The 25,969-nt window shown below is 48.7% G+C and overlaps 1 protein-coding gene across 4 annotated transcripts in view; it reads left to right on the top strand.

Moving 5' to 3' along the window:
• The first annotated feature begins 239 nt into the window (after positions 1-239).
• Positions 240-25,969, top strand: part of Fgd3 (FYVE, RhoGEF and PH domain containing 3) — a 58,913-nt gene continuing 33,183 nt past the window's right edge. Inside the window, exons 1-4 of one of the 4 annotated variants that reach the window (XM_029547648.1) lie at positions 240-614; positions 3,956-4,135; positions 22,332-22,483; positions 23,428-23,918. In XM_029547648.1, coding sequence (XP_029403508.1) covers positions 23,478-23,918 — 441 coding nt within the window. In that variant the 5' untranslated portion in view covers positions 240-614; positions 3,956-4,135; positions 22,332-22,483; positions 23,428-23,477. Of the gene's footprint in view, positions 615-3,955; positions 4,136-11,828; positions 11,889-21,351; positions 21,792-22,331; positions 22,484-23,424; positions 23,919-25,969 lie in introns of those variants that run through there. The other 3 variants (XM_029547647.1, XM_021215636.2, XM_021215637.2) reach the window with 3 other exon arrangements.

Genomic DNA, 25,969 nt, shown 5'->3' with positions numbered 1-25,969 from the left:
AGGTGAAGTGTCCCTACACCATGAAAAGGAGTTCTTTGTCATATTAAGTGTCTAAAGGTCCCTACAGCCTCAGGACGCCTCGAGTCTGTCAGAAGTGGTACATGCACGATGGTGTCTAGAAAAGTAAGAAACCTTTCCTTCTAGCCCTCCTGGAGCCCAAAGCCACATAGATTCCTGCTCCCCCGGGGCCACTGGCCCCACTCACCACCAGCTTAGCTCCTTGTGTTGCTATGGGGACCAGTCTGTGGCATCCCAGGCTGAGCCCCGCCTGCCTGCCTGCCTGCCTCCCCAGCTCTCCACGTGCTGGCTTTGTGAGGGCTCTGTCTCTGCAGCTGTGGCCAGCAGAAGACAAGGGCGCTGCCAAGGAGACAGGACCACCCACAGGACCCCAGGAGGGGCTGATCAGGGCCTGGAAGCGCAGCTCTGCTCTTGACATCTCTGAGGAGATCCCACCCCACCCCTCCAGTTTCCTGCCCTCCGGGATCCAGCGGATCTCCTCCGGAAGCTGTCCCTCTGAAAGTGTGCCAGCCTCCAAGGTTGTCTACTCCGGGGCTACAGAAGGCACGGATTTCTCTTGTTTGTTTTAAAATGACTCTCATTCCCAAAGGAAGTCAGTAAGTACCCTGGATTTCAAGTGGCTTTGGGACCTGGGTTGGGGTCTGTCTGTGTGACTGACTTCCAAGGGAGCGGAGCTGGCAAGACTTTTTCTGAGGAAGAGGAGGGTGTGTAATTTGAAGAGGGATTTAATCAACCCAGTTAGAGCTCCGGAGTGAGCTGTTAGAGGCCATTGTGGCTGTCTGCTGGGATTCTGGGGTCCCAAGCCCCTGCACAGAATTATCTAGGCATTTATTGAACCAGATAGAGTAGGTTTTGATGCAATTTCTTCACCCTTGGCCCACTTCCCCAATTCTGTTTTCAAATGGGCAGGGAGAGGAAAAATGCTGTGCTTAAATAATATAGTATTGCCTATAAGAGCCCCAGGACAGTGGGACCCCGTGTCAGGTGACAAGTGTCTTTTTTAACCCCTTTCCTTTTTGTTAGCGTTTCTAGTGCTGTTCTGCCTGAAAGTCACTCTAATGAAAGTGAAAATAAACCAGGAGGAAAAGGGAGCCTTTGGCTTTTTTTGTGGGGAATTGAAGGATCATTGAAAGAAACTTGTTCTTTAGGTGAACAAGGGGAAAACTTTATCAAAGGGCCATGCAGTATGGCCTGTCTGCAGGCCCCGGGCTACTCCAGGGCGTTACAGGCACACTCACGCATCCTTCCCTTCTTCCCTTCCCTTCCCTTCCCTTCCCTTCCCTTCCCTTCCCTTCCCTTCCCTTCCCTTCCCTTCCCTCCTCTCTCCCCTCCTCCCATCTCTCCCTTCCTCTACTCTTTCTTGTTTTGATGAGACAACACAGCATCATGTAGCCTAGGCTAGCTAGCTTCACACTTATGTGTAGTTGAGTTGGAATTCTTGGTCCTCTACCTTCCAAGTGCTGGATTCCGGACACACCCTACAGCATCCAGTTCAGCTGTATTGGTCTTCTGCACAATATCAGCCACTTTCAAACTGTGGGTGGAAGGACCCCTTCACAGGGGTTGCCTGAGGCCATCTGCCTATCAGGTATTTTGCATGACAATTCATAACTAGCAGAATTGCAGTTATGAAGTAGCAATGAAAATGATTTTATGGTTGGAGGTCACTATAACATGAGGAGCTGTATCAAGTGGTCACAGCATTAGGACGGCTGAGAGGCACTGTTCCATACCAACCTGTAAGTTAAGGCAGCTAGAAAGCGCTCGTTTTTCAGAACAACTGAAAACACAGGCGTTGTTGGCTGAAATTAGCTTGAGGTGGGAACAGTGTGTGTTTATCTATGTGAGTAGAGGGGCTACGTGTCTGGGAAAGGGTTCAATTTGGTAAACTAAGGGTTTGAGAAGGCTGTTATGGGCTGTATCTTATATAGGAAGCTAGGTACCTCAGCAGTGGTGAACCCAGCTGATCTTAGCCACAGCTTACAGCTCTTCCTTCCCTGACCTTGTGCTGGGGCAGGAAGGGGGTAGTCCATTGAAGGGTATCTAGCTTTGAGGCCTGAAAACCAGGGTCCTGGTCTGCTTATCCAGACCAGGGAAGTGACCCCCAGTCCATCTGCTGCAGGGTTGAGCTGGGACCCCAGGGCATCTCCTCATCTGTGGGCCGCTGGACTCAGAGCCCAGGCTTGGGAAAGAGACCTTAGTTACCTTGTCTGCGAAGTGGGGGTTAGTCTCCCAGGCTCTTGGTGAGATTCCCGGATAACCTCAGGACTCTTAGCCTGGTGTTGGTCTGCACTTCCCCAGAAGAGTGGGGTTACACACACGTGACCTAGGGGTCAGAGCACCCACTGTAATAGCATCACGGGTCACCTACTGGCAGCTTTCTGTGGAGAGGAAGAGCCAAGGGTACATTTGTTCCCTTGAGTGGCTGGCAGTTGGTTCTGTGAAAAGCTCCCCAAGTCCAGGCCTGGGGGAGACCATACACGTGGGTGTCCATTTACTAAGTCGGTAGATTCCATGTCATTTTACGCTTGCAGCTTCAGAGCAATGCAGGGGCTTACAGTGTCTCCCAGGGAGGGAGGCGGCACTGAGACCATCAGGCCAACATTCCCATCCAACGTCTGAGGTCCCATATGTGTTTTTGTGGCCTCTGGTCCTGTGAGAGGTAAGAAACTTGCTTGCAGTGATGTGTTCCGGGAGAGGAAAGAGACGGGTGCTGCCCTGTTCAGTCCAGGACCTGGTACCTATCCCAGTGCAGCTGTCTGTGCCTGTCGAAGTTCTGTGTGGCCCAGAGAGGGCATAAGCAGCCACCTTCCCACAGGCTGCCAAGGGACTCTTTGTGTCAGTCTTGTGGAGTTCTGGCTGATCTCAAACTTGCTCTGTAGCCAGCAATGGATTTTGAATTCCTGATCCTCCTGTGTCCGGCTCTCAAGAGCTGGGATGTCACGTGCATACAACCATGTCCAGTTTATACGGTGCTTAATGCATGCTGGGTAAACACCGTACCAACTGTACCGACTGAGCTACATCCACAGCCCAGCTGAGGAACTTTTAATCTTCTTGTGTCCAAGGAACCCTGTGCCTGTTTCAGGGGCTTAACTAACCAATTGCTGACCAGCTATAAAGCTACCTAACAGAATCTGTTCTTTCCCCTTCTCTTTCTCTCTCCCCAGCTCCCTCCTTCTAGATAGCTGATATATCACTGCTTTGAGCATCCTTAGTTACTGACAGCTCCTTTCTTTCCGTTATTCACACTCTGAGCATCTACCTCAACCTCATCCTTTAAGCACACACCTGCTATTGAGCCCTGAGTACTTTTTGCTTATGGAGGAGCTGGGCATAAGGACCGAGGAGTAAAGGTTGGGTTCAAATAGTGGTAAAAATAACCATTTGGCAGGATTTCATGTCTGAATCGGATACTGAGAGCAGAGGCAGGTCCTGGAGTCAACTCGGGCTTCAGAGTATATTCCTGGCTGACGCTGCGCAGCTGCACCAGAACAATGCCTGAATTATGGTCTATTCAAGGCCTGATGGAGTTGGGGCGTGGTCATCCCTTTTATGCCTTAGGTTTTATAGATCACTCTCTGTTTATACATGGATGTCTTTTTTTTTTTTTCTCACAGTGTAAAGCATTGGGGGGGCGGGGTGTGTGCACACCGGTTGTAGGCTTCGCCTGAAGGGCAGACACATCAGAGCTTCTTGTTATAGGTAGGGGAAAACAGTTGCTTTCACTTTTCCACTTGAGGTTCAAATGTGATTGGAATGACTGCCAGAGTCACCCTGTAATTATGCCCTCTGTCTGGGGAGCTCTCATCATGCCACTTCACTGAGCTGGTATTGCCTCTTCGGTTCAGTGCTAAATACTCTGTGGGCTAAGATGACTAAACTGTCAAATATTTTAAAAAGCCTTTTTTTTCTTTTTCTTTTTTTCTTCTTTTAGGTCAAGAGGTAAAGAGAAGTTTGACAATTAGCTACTCCGTTCCCAGCGTTTTACATGCATGACCTAGTTGGAGTGAAGGGCCCATCCAAGGTCAATGAGCTTGACTTCACAACCAGCAGACCCTTTATACACAGGTTTGAGCAGCCTGTGCCTAGTTCCCAAGACAAGGAGGCAACAGAGGTATGATCATGTCAGTTTGGGAAACATTGTTCACTCCTGACCCGAATCCCATTGTAGTAGAATATGACCTAAGAAAGCTTTCTGGGGAAAAAATTTTTTTTAAGAGAAGGGACTCACACTTAGCATCTCTCTCTTGTTGGTTTCTTGGCTGTATTTTTCCTTAGAGAAATTTAGGGGTAGTGAGGTAGGAATTAAAATTTCCATACATAAACAGGCACTGAGCTCTCATTGTGCAAGAGCTCTGGGCTGGAAGTCTTGGATGAGTAGCCGGAGTTTTTAAACGGATCCTTTCTTTTCTCTTGATTACAAATATTGTGAATAATCTTTGTAATGTGTATGAGCTATCGAGGCCCTTTGAGAAGAAATCAAAAATGACTGTAAGCTCATCACCCCAACTCAGCCACACAGGTAACCCCCCATGGAAGCTTTGGTCTTCCTGTCTACACTGTTGTTCTGTGGATGTTTAGTTGTTGGTCCTGGAAGCTGACAACGGTGAGGCCTGGGGAGATGGCTTGGGCTGCAAAGTGCTTACCTTGCAAGTGTAAGGACCTGAGTTCAGTTCTCAGATCTTAAGGGAGCTGGGGAGCTGGCTCAGTGAGTAAAGTGCCTGTCTTTCAAGCACGAGGGCCTGAGCTTAGACCCTTAACACGCATGTAAAAGCCACATGTGTCTGTAACTCCAGTGTTAGGGGGATGAGCTACCCATGGAAATTCACTGGGCAGCCAGTCTAGCCTGGCTGATGAGCTCCAGATTTAGTGAGTGACTCAGTCTTGGAGGGTGGGGGTAGGGATAGGGTCTAGAGACATGGCTCAGTGGCTAAGAGCACTTGCTGCTCTTCCAGAGGACTAAGGCTTTGTTCCCAATCCCATATGATGGCTCACAAGAATCCTTACTCCAGTTCTAGGAAGTCTAACACCTTCTTCAGGCCTCTGAGGGCACTGCATTCACATACATGGTACGTGCACATACATGGTACATACATACATACATACATACAGGCAAAACATTCATATACAGGAGTTGAGGAACATACCTAATATTGACAGATAGCTTCTCCGTCATGTTTGTGTGCATAAGTGGCACCATTATAACCTGTGACCTTATTGGAGGAAACGTGTCATTGTGGGGGTGGGCTTTGGGACCCTCCTCCTGCCTGTCTTCTTCTGACTGCAGTTGGAACAAGATGTAGACAGAACTCTCAGCCCCTTCTCCAGCATGTCTGCCTGGCTGCTGTCATGCTTCCCTCCTTGATGAGAATGGACTGAACCTCTGAACCTGTCAGCCAGCCTCAATGAAATGTTGTCCTTTGTACGAGTTGCCTTGGTCATGATGTCTCTTCACAGTAATGGAAACCCTAACTAAGACACATACCATATAAACACATACAACACACGCGCGCGCGCACACACACACACACACACACACAACTGGACATGATATCATCACCTTGTGAAGACTGTTGGCTCTTTGGGGTTCACTGGCCAGTCAACCTAGCGTACTTGACAAATTCCAAGCCAGTGAGAGACTCTGTCAAAACAGAAAAGGTGACCTGGGCACATACTTTTAATCCCAGAACTCAGAGGGCTGGGGGCAAAGCACATGGATTTATATAAGTTCAAGATCTACATAGAGAGTTCCAAGCCATCTGGACTACACGATGAGACTGTGTCAGAAAAAGAGGAAGGAGAAAGGGCGTCCAGCACCTGAGGAATGACACTTGAGGTTGACTTCTGGCCTCCATATGCATATGCACATGAATGTGTCCGTATACATATGGACATGCACACACACATACACATGAAGATGCTCCCTATCCAAGTGTATTGGAAGTAACAGGAGGGTCTCTACCTCCTGTTTTGTTGTCTCCCCTCCACCACCTCCGCCAAGTCATCATTAGCCTTCCTAGTAAGTAGGACTGGGGAATCTCATAGGCAGAATAGGAGCCCAGAAAAGGAGTCTTTCCTACTGGGAGTGGCCTCCTGTGCTGTGAGCTATGTGTAAAAAGAGGACAAGCCCTCTGGAGGGACAGCTGAGGGAAGCCTGAGGGCATGAGGCCTTCCTCCAGGAGCCTCCGACTCTATGAAGTTATTCAGGATCCTTGGGATTGAATAGTATAAGCAGGCCTTCATTTCCACAGTGTTACGGTTTGGATCTGAGATGTCTTCACAAGTTCATGTGTTTGGTTCAGTCTTTGAGACAGAGTCCCATGTAGTCCAGGCTGACCTCACACTCAATGTGTAGCCAAGGATGGCCTTGAACTTGCCTTCCCTTCTCTACTTCTATAGTACTGGGATTACAGGCATGTGTCACCATGCATAGCTAGTTCGTGTTAACATTCCTACTCCATATCTGGTGGAGTTATTTAGGGAGACTGTAAACCTTTAGGAGGTGGGAGCAAGGAGGAGGAAGTAGGTTGGCCACCGGGAGCATCCCTTGGAGGTGTATTTCCCTTGGCTCTCTACAGTCACACCCTCTCTGCTTCCTGCTCAGCCACTATAGGAAGCACTCTGACACATTCCTACTGCTATCATGGACTGATAACTGAGTCCCTTGAAACCTTTGACCCAGATAGATTCCCCTCTCCCCAAGTTGTTTCTGTCAGGTACACTGTCTCAGGGACACACAGCTAACACTTCGGTGTTGTGGATCTGTTTGGCTATTGGTCATATATACTGCAGATTGGAAAAGATGGAATATGGGCATCCACATTTCACTTCCCAGAGAATCCTTCACAGGTCACTTCCTTGCTCTCTTCCTGATGAAAATATTGTATAATGCATCTACTGATGCCTAACAAATCACCCAGAACTTAGTGGCTTAAAATGGTAGTAGGGGCTGGGAGCTGACTCAGTGGGTGACTAGGGTCCCACATAGAATCCAGGTTGGGCGGTTCACATCTGTAACCCCAGTGTAATTTCCAGTGAGGGGATGAGACAGGTGTGCCCCTGGAGCTCACCGGCCAGACAGGCCAGCTGAAATAGTCAGTTCCAGGGTCAGTGCCAGACCCTGTCTCAAAAACTAATGTGGCTCCAGGATGTTCCGTACGGCCTGGAAAATGATCTACATGATAGATAGACTTTCTGTTTTCAGTGAGTGAGTAGAGTAAGCATATTTCAAGCCAAAGTAAAATAGCAAGATAGATGATAGATAGATAGATGATAGATAGATAGATAGATAGATAGATAGATGATAGATGATAGATAGATAGATAGATAGATGATAGATAGATAGATGATAGATAGATAGATAGATAGATGATAGATAGATAGATGATAGATAGATAGATAGATAGATAGATAGATAGATAGATGATAGATGATAGATAGATAGATGATAGATAGATAGATAGATGATAGATAGATAGATGATAGATAGATAGACATTTAAGTGATAGATAGATAGATAGATATAGATAGTAAATAGATGATAGATGATAGATAGATAGATAGACATATAGGTGATAGATAGATAGTAAATAGATGATAGATAGATAGATGATGGAGGGGCTGGTGGGATGGCTCAGTGGGTAAGAGCACTGACTTCTCTTCAGAAGGTCCTGAGTTCAAATCCCAGCAACCACATGTTGACTCACAACAATGAGATCTAATGCCCTCTTCTGGTGTGTCTGAAGACAGCTACAGTGTACTTATTTAAAATAATAAATATATCTTTTTTTAAAAAAGATAGATGGAGACATAAATGATAGAGAAATAGATGATAGATAGAGAAATAGGTAGGTAGATAGGTAGGTAGATAGGTAGGTAGATAGGTAGGTAGATAGGTAGGTAGATAGGTAGGTAGATAGGTAGGTAGATAGGTAGGTAGATGGTAGGTAGGACTACCTCCTCAGGAAGTCAGCTGGAGTTTACATAGAGTCAGACTCAGGACCCAATGTTGTCTTCTCAGGTGAAGCTTCCAAGGGAAAGAACAAGAAGCCGCACACTGAGAGATGGCAGCCTCAAATCCAGTGCTCACGATGGCCAGCAGACAGGGACTGGGAAAGTCGGGGCGTTCAGCTGGAGTTCCTGGCTGAGTTTCTCTCCGTGGCTGAACTTCTGGGTTCCCTTCCCCTCCACAGGCACCTTTCCATCATGTGATGGACAATAGTGACCTGTTGAGAACGCTCTGACTTCTGTTTTCGGGGACGAAATGTTTTTACGCTTCGGCCTCTCCTCCTTGTCACAGAGTTTTATGGGGCAGCTCATCCCCCAAAAAGAGGCCTCGAAGGACACTTGATCTTGGGTCTAAGTGGGTGCCAACCTCCTCTCAAGCCTGACAACTTGTATTTGGTCTCTAGGACTCATTTGTGGAAGTAGAGACCCGACCTCCACAAAGTATCTTCTGGCCTCTGCACGCACACTGTGCACACGTGCACCCGCACACAAACACACAAAATAAATCAACGTGCAATATGAAAGGTTAGGTGGAGAGTAATAAAGAAAGATACCCTACATTGGCCTCTCGATATATGTGTGTGGCGTGTGCACATGCATTTGTGCACACACAGGTACACACACATACACGTTTTATACACACACATACTTAGACTGTCTCTGTGTGTGCGCACGTGCGCTCGCGCACACAGACACACAGACACACAGTAGTAAATCTATTAGCTCTGCTTTGTTTGACTGCTCAGGAATTTGGGTGTGGCTTGGCTCTGGATACAGTCAGATGGTGGCTGGGATAAGCATTATCCAAGGTTGCTCAGTCAGTCAGTCAGTCAGTCGGGGCAAGTTGGTGCTGACTGTTGGCTGGGGTCTTAGTTTCTTCCACATAGGTGTCTCCTCAGGGCTGCTTGGACACCCTTTCAACATGGAGGTGATTATGTCCTGCCCCAACCAAAACTGCGGTGCTGTGTATGACCTAGGAAGTCCATCTATGTCACCTCTGCAGGCTGAATTGGACACTAGTATTCATGGCTATTCACAGTGGAAGGAGCTATGCAAGAGTCGATCAGGGGGCTGGAAAGATGACTCAGTGGTTACAAACACTGACTGCTCTTCCAAAGGTCCTGAGTTCAAGTCCCAGCAACCACAGGGTGGCTCACAACCATCTGTAATGGGATCCAGTGCTCTTTTCTGCCATGTCTGAAGACAGCGATAGCATACTCACATACATAAAATAAATAAATAATTCTTTAAAAAAAAAAAAAGAGTTGATCAGGATATAGTCATCACTGGACCACCGTGGGAGTTCTTTTAAAGGGTGTCATCCAACGTAGAGACATTGCTTCTCCCAGCTCAGGAACAAGAGGACATTAGGCTCAGTTCTGGAATTTTTCTTTTTCCTTTTCCCTTTCTTTCTTTCTTTCTTTCTTTCTTTCTTTCTTTCTTTCTTTCTTTCTTTCTTTCTTTCTTTCTTTCTTTCTTTCTTTCTGAAATGGAGTCTCCTTATGTGGCCTTGGCTTGGAACTGGATTTGTGGGCCCGGCTGGTTTGAGTTTACAGAGCTCAGTCTGCTTCAACACTCTTGAGTGCTGAGTGCTGGGGTTAAAAGCAGGCGCCACCAAGCCCAGCCCTTGGGTTTGCTTTTTACGCCGGAGGAACTCTGCCTCTTCTTTCCTTCCGCACCTGCTCTGCCGCTCTGCTCTCCATTCTTCCCACCTGGCCTGTCAGGCTAGAGTTCATCTTCACTCCCTCAGCTGACTCTGTGTCCCTGGTCGGCCTGGGTCCCAATCCTGATGTGATCCCACAGCTGGCCTCCAGGCTCAGGACGTGCCAGAAGAGGGACAATTGCACTGTGCTGGACCCCAGGTGCCGTGCTTCCTGGACTGAGCTGGAAGCATCTGGGTGGCCCGAGGCTGCCTCCTCAGGGGACACGGCCCTTCCTCAGGGGACAAGGCCCTTCCTCAGGGGACACGGCCCTTCAGGGAGTGAAGCAAAACGTTCTGGGCCAGGCGCAGACAGCACAGCAGTGGAGATTCAGGCAGGGACTAAGATTCTTTAGGAACTTGCCTAGGCTAGACCTCATTCCTTACAAGGCCTCTAACACACACACCTCTCCATTTTGTAAAAGAAGAATCGAGGACCTTGAACAGTTCCATCCTGCCAAGGACACACCTCCTGTGAGCTATGGTTTGAGCTCTTGGAGCTCTTGAGCACTCTAGCCTAGCACTGTTGCCCAGGGCAACTCTGTGGTCCCTGGCAGTGCCCAGCGGAGTCAGAGGAAACCTGCATCGCTTCAGACGGCAGGACGGAGATGGTGCTTCCCGTGAAAGCGTGAGGATCTGGGCTTGAATTCCCCAAAGCCCACATAAAAAATCTGGGGGTGCTGCATGCGCCGGGGAGGCAGAGGTAGCAGATCCTTAGGACTTTCAAGCCAGCCAGCCTGGCTTTTACTTGAAGTTCCAGTTCATTGAGGGACCCTGCTTTTAAAACAAAAACAAAAACAAAACAAAACAAAACAAAAACCAAAAATGGATGGACAGGATCTGAGGAATGATGCCTGGGTTTGAACTCTGGCAACCGGGCACAAGCACATGCAGGTACATACGCACTCATGCATGCATGTGCACATTCGTACACACATATACACAGAAAATATTAGCTAATTAAAATAAGCATTTAGAGGACTGAGGAGATGGTTCAGTCCAAGCATGAGGAAGTGAGTGCAGCCCCAGCACTCATGGGAAAAGGCTGATGGAGGCCGAGACAGAAGGGTCCCTGGCGGATCGCTGGCTAGCCACGCTAGTCATGTTGGTTAATCCCAGGGTGACTAGCAATAAATGCCAATAATAACAGTAACAATAACAATAACAACAACAACAATAATAATAATGTGGACTGCAATTGAAGAAGACACTTAGCTTTGACTTTTGGCCTCCATATTATGCACGTGTGCGCACACACACAAACACACACACACACACACACACACACAGAGAGAGAGAGAGAGAGAGAGAGAGAGAGAGAGAGAGAGAGAGAGTTTAAGATTAGCTGATGCAATGGTGCACAATAGCGATCCCAGCATTTGAAAGACTGAAACAGTGTAAATTCAAATGAGTTTGGACAACACAGTGAATCCAAAGCCATCCCAGACTACTTGGTGAGGCTGTCTCAACAAAACCTGAAACAAACACAAAATTTAGGATAGATTAAGAAGACATTACTGAAATGGAGTCAAATTTGCAGCCTATCTGCATGTTAGGGTAACCCCCTGCCCCATTATTTATTGACTTCCTGAGATAATGAGGGGACTTTCCCGGAGGGCTGCCTGGAAGAGGCAGAGCTTAGCCCTGCCAGGGCAGTCGTCATCAGCCAGATCACCAGAAGTTCCCTCAGGTCTCTTGGAGTCACCGTGAAACAATGTCACCGGTGGGGTGTGTTTCTTATAGCCTTCTGTAGTCACCAAGGTCTGTCTGGCTTGGGTCACGTGTCCCCTGATGGATCCTCTTCCCCGTGGACAACATCCATCTCAGGTCTGCTCAGAGGAGCTCACCAAGCCAGATGCAGGAGGTGTCTTTCCTCAGTGACTTGTTAAACTTAAGCTCAGCGCTGGCTGCTACCGCAGAGCCTGGTAGGGTTGAGCCAGGTCACGTAAAAGGATTACACTTTCGAAGTCGTCCCACCACAAGCAGACCAGACCCTTCAGGACCAGCAGACCAACCTCCTCTCATGTTGTGTCATCGTTACGGAAATGCAAATGTGCCACTGTTTTGTGACCAATATTGCAAAAGTTAGAAAGAGGAAGTTGGGTTTTGTTCTTACATGAGTTCAGCCCTGGGGGAGATGCAGACTGGTCTTGGAAGAAGGGTGAGTGGAGATTGGCTCCTGGAATCTTTGCCGACTCCTACAGTGTTGGTCTTGTGTTGTGAAGGGGCTTTCGTGGCTGAGGGTGGTAGGAGATTACCAGAAACCAAACAGGAACCATTCAAGGGAGATGTTTTCGAGGCAGGAAGTTGCTATGGCGGTGGTAGCAGTGTCTCTTTTCATGTTGTTGTCTCTCAGTGGCTTGTACAGGCGAGAAGATAGGGTTGCTATGGATGGGCGTGAGAAGCATTCGCGACTACAGAGGGCTGGACGTGCTATTGGCAGGTGAGGCACAGCTCAAACTTAGGGTATGGGCAGTCTGTCGGTGACTGTTGTGCCCCCTGGGAGGCTGTGGGGGGGCACAGAGCCAAGGCTGACCCCACACAGGGTACCTACCTTAGGTGGGAAGAAAGCAGGTCTTTTTCTGCTTAAGCAAAAGAGGTGGTCCCAGGGGATGATTTAATGGAGAATAGGCGTTCGCATCCCATGTGGCTCTGGAATCTTCTCGAGTCTACAGTTTAGATATTAACAGATATGTCTGTCTAGCTGGACACTGCTAGGAAAGAAAACTAAGCCCTCGAAGGACTCCTTGGGACCCCTCAGAGCTTTGCCTGGGCAGCTATGGGTAGTGGTACAGCCCCTTAGGAGGCTGGCAGCCACAGGGCAGGCTCATGGCAGCACGGATGGTACGGTATGATTGCGACAACACTATGTTACTGTATGCCATGCAGAGTAGGCAGGGGCATATTTGAAAAGCCGGACTCTGGGACCTGTGGGGAGTGAGGCAGAAGTCACCATCATGGTGGGTGACAAGCCACTTGTCATTTTTCTGGGAGTGACTGAGTGCTCCAGGGGATGAGCAGCTGTAGGGGGATAGGGAGGGGACTCTGGTGAGAAAGAATGTCAGGAACAGGGTGATAGGCAGATTCTGCCTCCATTTCCCTTTCTGTAACATGGAGTTGGAATGATGCCAAGCCACACTGAGGTTTAGAGCTTACGCACCTCTGCCTCATTTTAGATTGGACCTGCCTAGCCAGGGATGGTGGTGGTAGTGGTGGTGGCACACACTTTCAGTCCCAGCATTTGGGAGACATAAGCAGGTGGATCTCTTGAGTTCCAGGCCAGCCTGGTCTACAGAGCAAGTTCCACACAGCAGGGCCACACAGAGAAGCACTGTCTCTTGCGGGGGGGGGGGGACCCAAAACAAAGACTAAAATTGTTAGCCATTTGTGTGTGTGTGTGTGTGTGTGTGTGTGTGTGTGTGTTGGGGCATGTGTAGGGAAACCATAAGACACTCTCAGATGTTACTCTCCAGGACCTGTCTATCTTGTTTTTTAGACAGGTTCGCTCATTAGCCTGGCTCTCCATGTGGTTTACTGAGACTCTCCCAAGTCCCCCTTTTGGTGAGAGATGAGCACTCTGTCAGCTCATCCCAGCCCCACCACCACCACCACCCAGTCTGTGAATGGACTAAATGGTCCCCACATAAGCTCTCTGAGCTGATAACACACAAAGTGCTTGGTTTGGGGGTGGGGCCAGCTCCGGCAAGGACAGGAGGAAGTGGTTTGTCTCAACTGGGCTGCCACAGGCCCCCTGAAGCCTGCTTCTGCCCCTGCAAGGTCGCAGTGGAGGCTGGCTTCTGTTTATAGAGGGGTCTGCACCTCCCAATGTGCAGGGGCCCGAGAGCCACACTGAACTCTGCATACAGAGGCCCAGAGCACATTATGAGATCAGTGCTGAAGTGGGCTTGCTTGTCTTCAGAAGCCTCACTGTCGAGTGAGAAACCTGGCCCTGCCGCTCAGGGATGAAAGCCAGCTCCATGGGTTACAACAGGGACTCTGGGTATCTTGATGCGTGTTCCGGAAGTTTCCGCCGCACTGCGCCTTCTTATGAGCCCTGGGTGGGCCGATTGCGATCCTCCCCTTACAGATAGAAATTGTGATTGCTCCATTGTGTCTGTCTCCATTGTAAAGCGACTGGGAAGGAAGTCAAATCAGCGTTAGGCAGATATAAAACCCAGACTATGCTGGCTTGGTGGACTTATTGTAGTGACTACAGGAAGGCTCTGAGATGGACGTGTGCCCCAAACAATGAACAAGGACACAAGAACGCACAGAGCTGGTCACTACTGTGGTGGCCTGTCTCTGTCTGCCTCTGGGCAGGGGGACAGACAGGGGGCAGGGACCAAGCTAGTCCAGGAAGGAAATGAGAAATGAGAAGGGCCATCGTTCACTGTGGCCACTTCCCTCTGTGTGCAGGATCCTCTGACAGATCTGGGCTAGCGCGGAGGAATGCCATAGGCCAGACCCTGTGTAAAAGGGGGACAGCAACATGATGAACTGAGGGCAAGCCGCCTGCTGCCTGGTGACATATTTTGCACCACAGTGAGGCTAACATGTGACCGTACTGAGGTCTGGCCTGCTCTTCCTTCTGGTTTTCTGACTCTGGTGCTAGGCAGCCTCTCCCATGACCATTAACAGGTGGTCTCTGGGGCATGTGGGCACCAGATACTGACTTTCCCTTAAACAGCTGATTGGTGAGCCCCTGTCTCAAAAAAATTATTCAAATGGGCCTGGGCCCACTGGCTGCCATCTACATCGGCATTGGACTTGATTTCCTGTTCCCCCTGCCCAACACCCACCCCTGTGATTCCTACCATGGAAAGTATACCCCACATGGCCCGGTTTGAAACTCCTCACTTGCTGCCTTTCACCTCCTACAACCTCATTGCCCATCTCCGAGCCCCTAGAAATGGGGGAATAATGAAATGTTCAGGTCCTGTACAATGAGCTGAGCTGAACACTCAGGTCCTGTGAGGCAGGGTGAACTACACTGGAAATGAAACCCGGAGTCCAAGGACCTCATCAACGCTGCACAGAGAACACACAGACAATTGACAAAGCGAAAGGGCGATCTTCCGGGTGGCAATCACACAGAGCAGGCTTTTAATCCTAATGCAAGGGTACTGTGTCTTTTCCCCCACTGGCTGGGATTCAGCTTCACAATCTTTCTCGATATTTAAAATTTGGTGCAAGTTGGTGGGCCTCTATGTTAATGGCCACCTAATGTAAGTAGATGATTCTCTGATGAGGGGTGAAGACCCTATGGGTCTAGTAAGTCATTGGGATTTGGCTTTTTACAATGTCTACTTGGGAAAATCATAGCAGTAGATTCTTCCCTAAGTCCTATGACATACCTAGCCATAGGTTCTTGACTGAATGAATGATGCCAGGTACGGGTTTTTTATCTTATGGAATTGGCCTTAAATCCAACCAGAAAGTCGTTGGTATTCCCATTGATGTTCATGCCACTACTACAACATTGAGTATGGTTTGCCGGGCCTGTCATTGCTGTAGCTCACGGGGTGCAGCTGATGGTGACTGATGCTTACTTTCCTCCTCTAGCAGCAACTTAGCAACTAGGAGAGTTAGCTAGAAGGGCTGCAACTTCCAGGCCAGTACCAGATTTTTTTTTCCTATGTGTTTTATGACTCAAGTATGTGATTTCTTCAGCAATCGGGTCTTACCATCAAGTTCTGTAGGGTAACCAATAACATTAGCTTGTGTTTGGAGGTATTCGAGGTCTCATTGACCAACAGCTCCAAAAGAGGGAACCCATTCCTGGCACTGGGTTTTTAACTTGATAGCCTGTAGTGTCCAGTAAGGGTACTGTCACCCTATTATAGGGTAGCTCCATTCTGTCTGTCTGTCTCTGTCTCTGTCTCTGTCTCTGTCTCTGTCTCTGTCTCTGTCTCTGTCTGTCTGTCTGTCTGTCTGTCTGTCTGTCTGTCTCTCTCTCTCTCTCTCTCTCTGTGTATGTTTCAAAGAAGCTTGTACAGTAGGCTTTCATATGAAGTTTTTTGAATCTTTAGTGTTATTTATCCTTTCTTGTGTTCCCTCCTCTACCCTGTCTCTTCTCACCCTCTTCCCAATTTAATCCTTCCTGTTCCATCATCTGCAGCCCTAAGTGGGATATTTCTATCACACTCCCTCCTTCTAAGTATCCTGGCAGAAGAAGCGCCAAAAGATGGTAGCACCAGAGGCAACAGATAACTACAAGGACACAGTGTCTTCCAGACACAGCAGGGCAGTTGCACAAATGAACTCACAAGGGTTGTGACAACATGTACAATATTTGTGAAAGCCGAAGCCAGATAAATCCCAGCATGGAGAGGGGTGGTGGGCACAGAGTCCCACCCCTAGTTGAGGAGCTATTGACAATTAGTAGCTGCTTGGAGAAGGACGGTCAGTTTTCTTTGAAACTGTAGCCTCTGGTAAGCTAACGGTGCTCCAGGGGAAAACCATATATCCACTAATATATGAGTAGAACGAATTGAGTTTAGTGGGTTAATATAGAAAGAAGACACACAGCTGGGTGAGTGGAGGGGGGGGAGGGAGATGTGGGAGGAGTTGGGGGAGAAGGGTGCCTGTGATTGAAATGCATTGTGTGAAATTCTCAAAGAACTAAGACAGAATGAGAGGAAAACATTCAGTGCAGAGAAGATGAATGAAATGAGAAAAGGGGTCCTCTGCCCTGGCCATGACGCTTTGGGAATGAGGAAGGGCTTTTATGTAAACAAGAAGGTTTCAAAGGTAGGGGAGATTACAAAACAGCATTGCAAAGGTCAAATTCCTGTGGCCATTCTTTTGATAGAACATATTTAAGATCCTTGTAACTATTACTCAGCTCTTGGGAAGTGTCCGATCAGGTTCTATAAGGTGGAATGATATGGACTCTCAGGTCCCATATGTGGGTTAGCCTTGACACTCAGGTCCTATGAGGCAGTAGGACCTGATTCCATGTCCTGTTAAGTAGCCTGTTTTCTTAGGTCCTGAGAGGTAGAGGGCGTGGTTACTCAGATCCTCTGAGGTTACCTGGATACTCAGATCTTGGGGAGTGGGATAACATGGTGACTTGGGTCTGTGAGGTGACATGACTTGGACACTCAGGTTCTGTGAGGTAGAGCAACTTGTACTTAACTGTGCATGGAACCCAGACCCTGTGTTTTGCCTCATGACTGACCTCCAAAGCTCTCCCAGGTTTGGGTCTCGGCGTTTTAGCCCCTGACATTTGGGTTTGTGTTATAACACCTGACACTTAAGTCATGGTCTGGTCTTCCTGTTTCAGTTGTCAACGGCACGATGATGTGGTGGGCCTGGCCTACGAGCATTCTTTAAGATGGAATGCTACCTGCCATGATCTCAATTACAAGGAACTTAAATTTTATGTTTTCAAAATTTGCATGCAGTGAAGGCTTATTTCTGCATGTGGATGTAGCCATATTAGCAGAATTCTAAATGTTCACTGGCACGTTGGTTCCAAGTCAACCATTGACTTGTTCCCCCAAAACATCTAGCAGGTCTTATGGGCCCAGCTGGGGGGTCATGTGATAAAATGAGGCTCCTCTTTTAATTGCATGCCGGTGAGGAGAGGATGAGGAGGATAACAGTGTACGGAGGAAAAGCTTGGGTGAGGGCTGGATGGATGGGGGGCTGAATGGAGGAGGAGAGGAGCATGGGGAGCATGCGGGAGTCGTGGGGTGCAGTCGTGGGGTGCCTGTTAGAGGGAAAGCCTGCTTGGGAGCCAGATAAAACAGGGTGAGCAATCCTATTCCCTACCGAGGAAAAGTTTGTGCAGAGCATCTGAGGGACTCCTGGGAGAATATCAGCACTAAGGGGGTCAGGGTAGGGTGGTTGGGTGGACCGTGATGTGGAAAAGCCAGTGTCTGCTTCGGGCTATCGTGAAGGTCTTTGCTTTTCCGTCTTGCTTCATTGTGTTTTACAATGGAAATTGCCAAACATAATCCCAAATAGAGACAGAATTATATACCGAGCCAAAGAGCTTGTTCTGAAGGCAGCCTGAACCTACAGAAAGAATGGAATTCTGGGGGCCTGCAAGATGGACCAGCAAGCAGGTAAAGGCACGTGTCACCAAGCCTGATGACCTGAGTTCTGTCCTCAGGAAGTTCATGGTGGAAGAAGCGAGGAGACCCACAAGTTGTCCTCTGACTTCCACATGCGCACACACATACACACACACGTGCACAAACACACACGTGCACACATACACCCATGCACGCACACACATGCACCCATGCACTCATGCATGCACACACATACACACAGATGAGTAAATATAATAGTAATTTAATTTTGTTTTAAGATTAAATGAGTTAGGTGTGACAAGGCCTTGGATTCCATCCCCAGAATATTACACACACACACACAAACACACACACACACACACACACACACACACACTGAATATACTGAAAGTAGTCAAACTGCATTCAGTTTGTGGTGAGTAGGCTGTTAATACACCCTGTGAGATTGGATTAGCTCGGGGTGAGAGCAAAGGGTGTCTGCTCAGGCCTTCCTATGAGACCAGGGTTGCTGCTGGAACCTCTGGTAGCTTGAACCCCCTGAGTATGCAGGGAACTCTATGTGTCCCCTTCCTCTGTCTCTGGATCTCTCATCTAGGGTGGTGTAACCCATGAGGAAACCATTCCCTCATCGACCTAAAGTCATATGCTGAAGCTGTAATAATCTCGGGGCCACCAGGACGGTCCTTGATGCTGTGCCACCGCCCACCATTCCTAGCCTCATCCCTAGGTGACAGGTTGTACAGTTGGGCCTTGGTCTTGCAGAGGAAGACTGGGGAGCAGGGGGAGGGCTTTGGCACAGGGGGTCAACGCTCTGTGCAGAGGCTTCAAAGACAGGCTGGTGGGTGTTCTTTACATAGCTCAGGTCTCTGTGGACCACACTCCTCCTGGTCCTCTACAAGGAGTTTTGAGACATTGGCATCTTAGTGTGAATTCCTAGAGCCACCTCTCCCCCCAGCCCCCCAGCCTTGGTTCAAAAGGAATCGTTCCCTCTGAGCACGATGGCTTTCGCCCGCAATCCCAGCCTTGAGGAGACTGGGAACTTGCTTGGATTGTAGGAAGGAAGACCCTGTCTCAGTGGGGGAAAAACAAAAGAGAGATGCTGTGTTGTCTTCTCCACTCAGCCTGCCCTCATGCCTCTCTGCCCTGCCCTGAGGTCCCACTGATCCCCCACCCCAGTTCCAAGGCGAGAGGCCCCCCCTCTGTGTTCTCATCAGATGAGAAACTAGAGATCTTCCTAGGCTGAGAGCCCAAGATGAGCACTCATCCCTCCCAGGCACCTCTGAGTCACGAGGTGGCATTAATCTCCCTGGGGGCTGGTCATCCCACCAGGCCATGATGAGGGCACCTGGGGGCTTGCTCCTTGATGAGATGGACTTGGTGGATTTTCAATGTGAAGCCATCAAGCTAAGCCAAGGAGAAGCCAAATAAGGACCCAAAGTGGCTCACCTACGGTTATTCTGTCATTATTCTTAGATACAGGCATAATACGTCTCAATGTTCCCATGAGTCACCTTCAACTGATTGAGGTTTTGGTTTGGTTTTTTTCCATCACAACTGGTTCTATGTATGTCTGGTATTCAGGAGAAGGAACTTAAAAAAAAAAAAAAAGCAAGGTCTATGTAGCTTAGACTAAACTCTAACCTCCCATATAGTCAAGGTTGACCTTGAACTCCCTACTCTCCTCCCTTACTACAGGGGTGTACCACCAGGTACAATTTATATAGTATTGGGGACTGAACCTGGGGCTTCAAACACACTAGGTAAGCTCTCTACTGACTGTCCTAGGCCTGCCTGGTAATTTTTGATTAGATGTCAATCTCTTGAGGTTTTTACTTTGCTGGGTCCCAGACATTTTAGAGTTTTCTTCAAGGGGGAAATTCCATTGTAATTGGTTTGGCCTTCCTGTTAAGACTTGTTAGCTGGGATGGCAGAGGCCACTGGAAGGTTAGTGATCTCCCACCCCTGAGACAAGACCCTCCTGAGTACTGGACTTGACACCTTGCAGGTCTGCAGTTTTCAGGATGGACAGTGGTCACAGGTAACCCTGCCCTGTGTGGCATTGCAAATGCTCCTTCCGGTCCTCTGAGGGAATGTTCTTTGTCCAGGCTCGTAATGTCCCCTCTCATGTGAACTCAACATAGAAGCATCTCGGAGGATCTCTGGGTCTCTCAGTAAAGCTTTCTTCTTTGTAGAGCTCTTTCCTGTCAACACCAGTCAGCCTTTATGGTCACCTGGGCATCTTCTCACTTCTGTGCGCCCACTGGGCTCTCCTTCCCGCCCCCTGGCTCACAGATAGTCTCTAGGCAGTCATCTGAGACAACAAGAGGTCTCATCCCATGGTCCCCATCTCTCGAGGGCTTGTGGGGCTCTGCTGTCTGATGTATGGTGTCTCATCAACTTTCCTTTATGTGGTATATTGAAGCATACGGCAAACCACTTTGTTTTTCTCTGTGTAGCTGTGAGTGTCCTGGAACTCAGTCTGTTGATCAGGCTGGCCTCGAACTCACAGAGATCTGCCTGCCTCTGCCTCCTGAGTGCTGGGATTAAAGGTGTGTGCCGCCACCACCACTAGCTAGGCTTGTGGCAAACCGCTTGTAATGGGCATTTTCTTCTTCATTTTTTTTTTGTTGGTTCGGCTAAAAATAAACCTTGATTCTGAGCTCAACATGATAGTAGACCCCTAGAATCCCGGCACTGGGAGGAAGAGGCAGGAAGGGTCAGGAGTTCTAAAGGCCAGTTATGGTTACCTAGAAGGCTTGGCACCAACCTGAACGGCATGAGACCTTGTCTCAAAAGCAATGCGGTTGGGCTGGTGAGATGGCTCAGCCGGTAAGAGCACCCGACTGCTCTTCCAAAGGTGCAGAGTTCAAATCCCAGCAACCACATGGTGGCTCACAATCATCCTTAACAAGATCTGACTCCCTCTTCTCGAGTGTCTGAATATAGCTACAGTGTACTTACATATAATAAATAAATAAATCAAAAAAAAAAAAAAAAAAGCAATGCGGTAGGAAGATGGCTTACTTGGTAAGGTGCTTGAATCTCCACAGGACTCACATAAAAGGCTGGGCGTGACCAAACACCCCCTGAAATTCCAGTTGCTGGTGGATGGAAAACGAAGGATCCCTGGGGCTTGCTGCCTAGCCAGTCTAGCCAAACTGAGCTTCAGGCTTAGTGAGAGGCCGTGTATAGCAAGAAGAGGGAGAATGGCTACAGGAGGCGCTCAGCTCAGCATTGACTACGGCGCTCGCAAACGCAGGCACATGTCTTGACCCGAAGTGTAACTCCCCTGTAGTAGGGACCAGCGAGCCTCCTACTCTGCCTGGTTGCCACAGCCTCTGACCACACTGAGGCTGAGCTCAGCTCACATTCCGTACAGAGCTTTTTTATTGCTGTGTCATGTCAACTTCTGGAAACATTCAGTTTATCTCCCAATGCTATGAGAAGAATGTAGACAAACATGTATTTTCTGTTTGGAAGTCAGATATTTCTGTCCAGCCAGCCTGCTAAGAATGTTAGCACCAAGTCTAGTTACTGTTTAGCTTGCTACTGGCTTGGAGCATGCTCAACACTCTTCTTTCTAGTTGAATTTAATAGCTAAATGCACTTACTGGCCAGCTACTACAGATGTTTGGACACATCTGACTCATTGGCCTTGACATACGGTTATATAGTAACCTGAATAATAAAGCTATTTCCTTAAAAAAAAAAAAAAAGTGATGCTAGCCAATGAAAATATCTTCTTGTAGTGACTTTGGAGTCACTGACAGAAAAACCTATCCCAAGGTAGTTTAGCCACAAGAAGGTTAGCTCACTCAGGAGCCTGTGTGGGTGGGAGGAGCTCCATTCTGTGGCCTATTGGCTCCCAGAGCTAGGGGGACTGGACCAACTCTGTGCGTGGCCAGAGGCAAGGCAGTCAGATGTGTAGCTGGAGGCCAGGACTCTACACCCATGGTTCTAACTCTGCTCTCTGGTGAAGGAGGAAGTGAGGAGAGAAGCTGCGGACCGCGGAGCATCAGAGAGTGAGTGTGTGGGAGCCAATTCTGAGTGTCCAGTGTGGGAACCGAGTGTGGTGACTGTGTGTGTCTGGTGGTGGTGGAGCACTGTGTGAGCCCGTCACTGAGTGTGTCTCGTAGGGTGTGAATGTGCTCGAGTCACCGAGTGAATTAGCATAGCCAAGGAGTGTGAGTGTTTAAGATCTTTACTACATGGGGACACTACAGTGGGTGCTGGCAAGGTGGCTGGGTGACTTTGTAGGCTAGGAAGGATGGTGATGTGCTGAGCTCTCTTAAACATCCCTGGCTCTAGGGCACAGCTTACCCACGGCCACCGGTACTGGCACCATCCTAGCCTTCTTGGGTCCCACGATTGGTCTTAGAAGCTGACGGTGGGCCATTTTGTGCTCTCCATCTGCCCCGAGGAAGCCTGTGTCCTGCCCTGAGTCTGCTATGGTGGGCGGAGCCCTAAGACATCTTACTTCAGCTCCTTCCTTTAGAACTGGGGCTTTGGTCTGTTCCAAACACCATTGTCTTTTTGTTGTTGTTGTTGTTATTGTTTTCCAGCACCTTCTAAACAACTCCACTTCCAATGGTCTGGACAAGACAGCTTGACAGATTGTTCTAGACTCTGTTGGGCAATTCCAAAGCCCCAGAGGAAGCAGGTGCCTGTTCATCAATCCCTGACAACCTCATTGGGCAACAGTGTTGGGCAACAGGTAAGTGTTACCAGCCCCCCTCACCCTGTTCCCCTGAAACTACACCTTATTATCAAGGTGGTTTCAGAGACTGCCTCCCTCTCGTCCAGGCTCACCTTTGACCCTCCTCGGAGTTGTTGATGAATGCCTTGACCTCTAAGAATTGACTCTTGACTTTGTCTCTCTGTGTGGTGGGCCAGTGCAAGTGTCGTGTGAACTGCCTGTAGTGATCAGGACATAGGCTTCCTCCCCTGGGGAAGATCAGGGTTGAAAGAGCCTTGGTGGGGGGACGACACACAAGTGTGTTGTAAATGGGAGCCGCCACCCTTCGGCTGGTGGTTCCACTGTTCACGCATTTACTTTTAAATATGTTAAGCAGCTCATAGCCTCACGTCCCAGGAACTCCACCCACTGTTCCACGGGATTACTTCTGTGTGTACGGAGGTGGGGTGCACCCAAACATACATGTGCGTGTGTATGTAGGCCATAGATGATGTCTGCGTCTCCCTCTATTTTAAAGTTTGTGGCAGGGTCTCTCACTAGAAGTCATTCTTTTGGCTTGACTGGCTGGCCACTGAGCTGCCAGGGTCCAGTTGTCTCCATGGCCCCCACGGCTAGCACAGGGATCACGGGCACGGTCACCACCATGGCCAGCTTTTAACACCACTGCTGTGTGTCTGAACTCAGGGGCCCATGCTTGCACAGGATTCCCCACTGATTCCCCAGGCCTAGGGTTACTTTTTTATGTAAGTAAAAAAAAAAAAAAAAAAAAAAAAAAACAACCTTCCTCTTTAAAGAAAACATTCCCTCTGCCATTCCCTTAAAAACCTGTCTTGATAGGACCCAAAGGGGCGTTGTGAAGTAGTATTTCCCACACAGCCCCAGCCTGCCCGATCTGATTGAGGCTGATGCTCTGAGGGTTGCCTTCAAGGACTGTACTGAGCTGAGCTTCTTTTCCCCAGCAGGACGTCCTTGGGCAGCCTCTTAGCAGAGCCCAGGGAGTTTGGCTGTGAAGATGGAATTGAGTAGGAGTTCCTCGACTCCCCAAGAAGAAGCCATTTCCCCTCTTGGAGTACTTGGTGCTGGGCCCAGCAGCTCCCCACTAGGGAAGCTTCAAGCCCTTCCCATCGGTCCAGGTGCCCCCCGAGGGGCTCACAGCAGCTCAGCCCCAGCAGAGGACAGCTCCACGCAGGAGCCAAGTGGTGCCATGAAGATCCCCAACAGAGACAGTGGAATTGACAGCCCATCCTCCAGTGTGGCCAGTGAGAACTTCCCCTGTGAGGAGAGCAGTGAGGGCTCCCCAAGCCCTGCCGTCCTGAGGCTACCCTCTGAGACAGCTGCTGACAGCCGGGTCCCACAGGACAACCCCCAGGAGGAGGAAGATAGTGGCGTGGGTGAGGAGCCTGACCCCAAGGTCACCCCATCTAGGCCTGAGGAGGATGTCGGCTTGACTCAGGTAAGCCTCCCTTCCTCTACATTCAACTCGGGGTACATGGGCAGTGCTAGAGATGTGCACTGGGTAACACCCACGCCCTGTGCTCAGGAAATGTACCCACACACTCACTCCACACCAGGGGACTCCTGGGGTGGAGTCTACCAGAAAAGGCTCAGAGGGGCACCCTGATAGCTTGAGTGTATTTGATCCTTGAATGTAGTTTCTTCCTCATTAGGGTGTGTATGTGAGAGAGACAGAGACAGAGACAGAGACAGAGACAGAGAGAGGAAGAGAAAAAGAGACAGAGACAAACAGAGAGGAAGAGTGAGACACATACACACACAGAAAGAGAGAGAGAGAGAGAGAGAGAGAGAGAGAGAGAGAGAGAGAGAGAGAGAGAGAGAGAGAGAGAGAAATTATTCATTCTCCTTTAAAGGTTGGTAGAATTCACCACTAAAGCCATGTCTGTCTCTCACCCTTTGTGGGGCAGTTTGGCATTATTGATTCCGTGCCTTATTCATTGCTTCTTTCCCAGATTCTCGAGTTTCATGATTCAGTTGTCTTTATAGCCACTCACTCCTGAGGATTCACTTTTTTCTAGGCTGTACAGTTTGTTAGCACACAATTGCTCGTTCTCTGGTGGCCCTTTTTATTTTCACATCACAAGTTGTGCTGACACCCCCTCTTCTGTTTCTGGCTTTAGGAACCAGTCTCCTCTCTTTCTCTAAGGCTCCCTAGCTGAAGTCGGTGAATTTTCTTGAGCTTTTCAGACTTTGGCTTGGTTAGCCTTTTGAAATTGTTTTTCCATTCTTTGTCTTTTATCTCAGCTCTGATCTTACTTCCTTCCTTAGTCTGGCCTAGCCTTGGGCTTAGCCTACGCTTGCTCTGCTAGTTTCTCAATATATAGTTAGCTTTTTTGAAGATTTTGATATTCTCTCTCTCTCTCTCTCTCTCTCTCTCTCTCTCTCTCTCTCTCTCGTGCTGGAGATGGAACCCAGGGCATGGTGATAACCACTGAGCTACATTCCCAGCAGTGTGTATGTGTGTGTGTTTTAAATTTGACTTTAAGTGTCTGTGTGTGTGCACATGTTCACATGTGTGGGGGCACACGTGTGCAAGGACAGGTGTGAGGAAGGACAGGTGTGGGTGTGCACATGGAGGCCCTAACGCAGGGCAACTTCCTGGACGACTCTCCACTTTGTTTATTGAGGCAGGATCCCTCCTTGAACTCACAGTGCTTCTGTTTTCCGGCGTAGCTAACTCGTTTGCCCTGGGATCCCGTCTCTGCCTTCCGAATGCACGAGGATTAGTTTGCCTGTGTCTGTGGATTTTCTCCACTTTCTTGCTTTATTCCATTGTGACTGAAAAAAAAAAAGATATTTTGAATAATTTCAGCTTTCTTTTTGCATTTGTTAAGACGAGTTTTATGCAGCATACCGTCTGTCCTGAGCGGTGTGCCTCGTCTGTTACACCGTTGCATCGTGAGACGTTCTATAAGGCACCACTGCATTTGCTGCTCTCCCAGGCCTAGCTTCTCATAACTCATCTTCTGTCTAGACCACCGCAGAGAGCTGGGTACTGAGGAGTCTAGGGATGAATCCATTGCCTGTTGGTCTTCCATGCAGTAGTCACCGCTTGCATCACTTACGGTTATATTTTCTTGGTGACTTTTAAAATTCTCTTATAATGCTCTCTGTAATTATTTTTAATTTTAAAAAACTCGCTTTTCTCCTTAGAGTGTGGAGGGAGGGAGTGGGGCAGTCAGAGGACAACTCTGTGGAAGGTTCTTCCCCTTCCACCATGGCAGACTTGGGGATTGAACTCAGGTCGTCAGGTTCAGTGGCAAACACCCATCTTGTTTGCTATAAATAAGGCATTTTGGGGGGAGGTGTTGCTATTTGCATGAATCATCTTCTCCTGTCTTTTCCCATTTTTATCCTGTGCATCCTTATATGCAGAAATACCAACTGAGTCTCTAGTGAATAACATATTTAGGAGGAGTCATGGTAGTGTGCACCTACAATCCTAGAATTAGAAGTTTAAGTTCTCCTAGGCATATATCCAGAAGATGT

Source organism: Mus pahari, chromosome 16 (assembly GCF_900095145.1).
Source record: "Mus pahari chromosome 16, PAHARI_EIJ_v1.1, whole genome shotgun sequence".
Classification (NCBI taxonomy): domain Eukaryota; kingdom Metazoa; phylum Chordata; class Mammalia; order Rodentia; family Muridae; genus Mus; species Mus pahari.
Note: the sequence above shows the minus strand (reverse complement) of the source record. Positions and strands in the feature narration are given on the sequence as shown.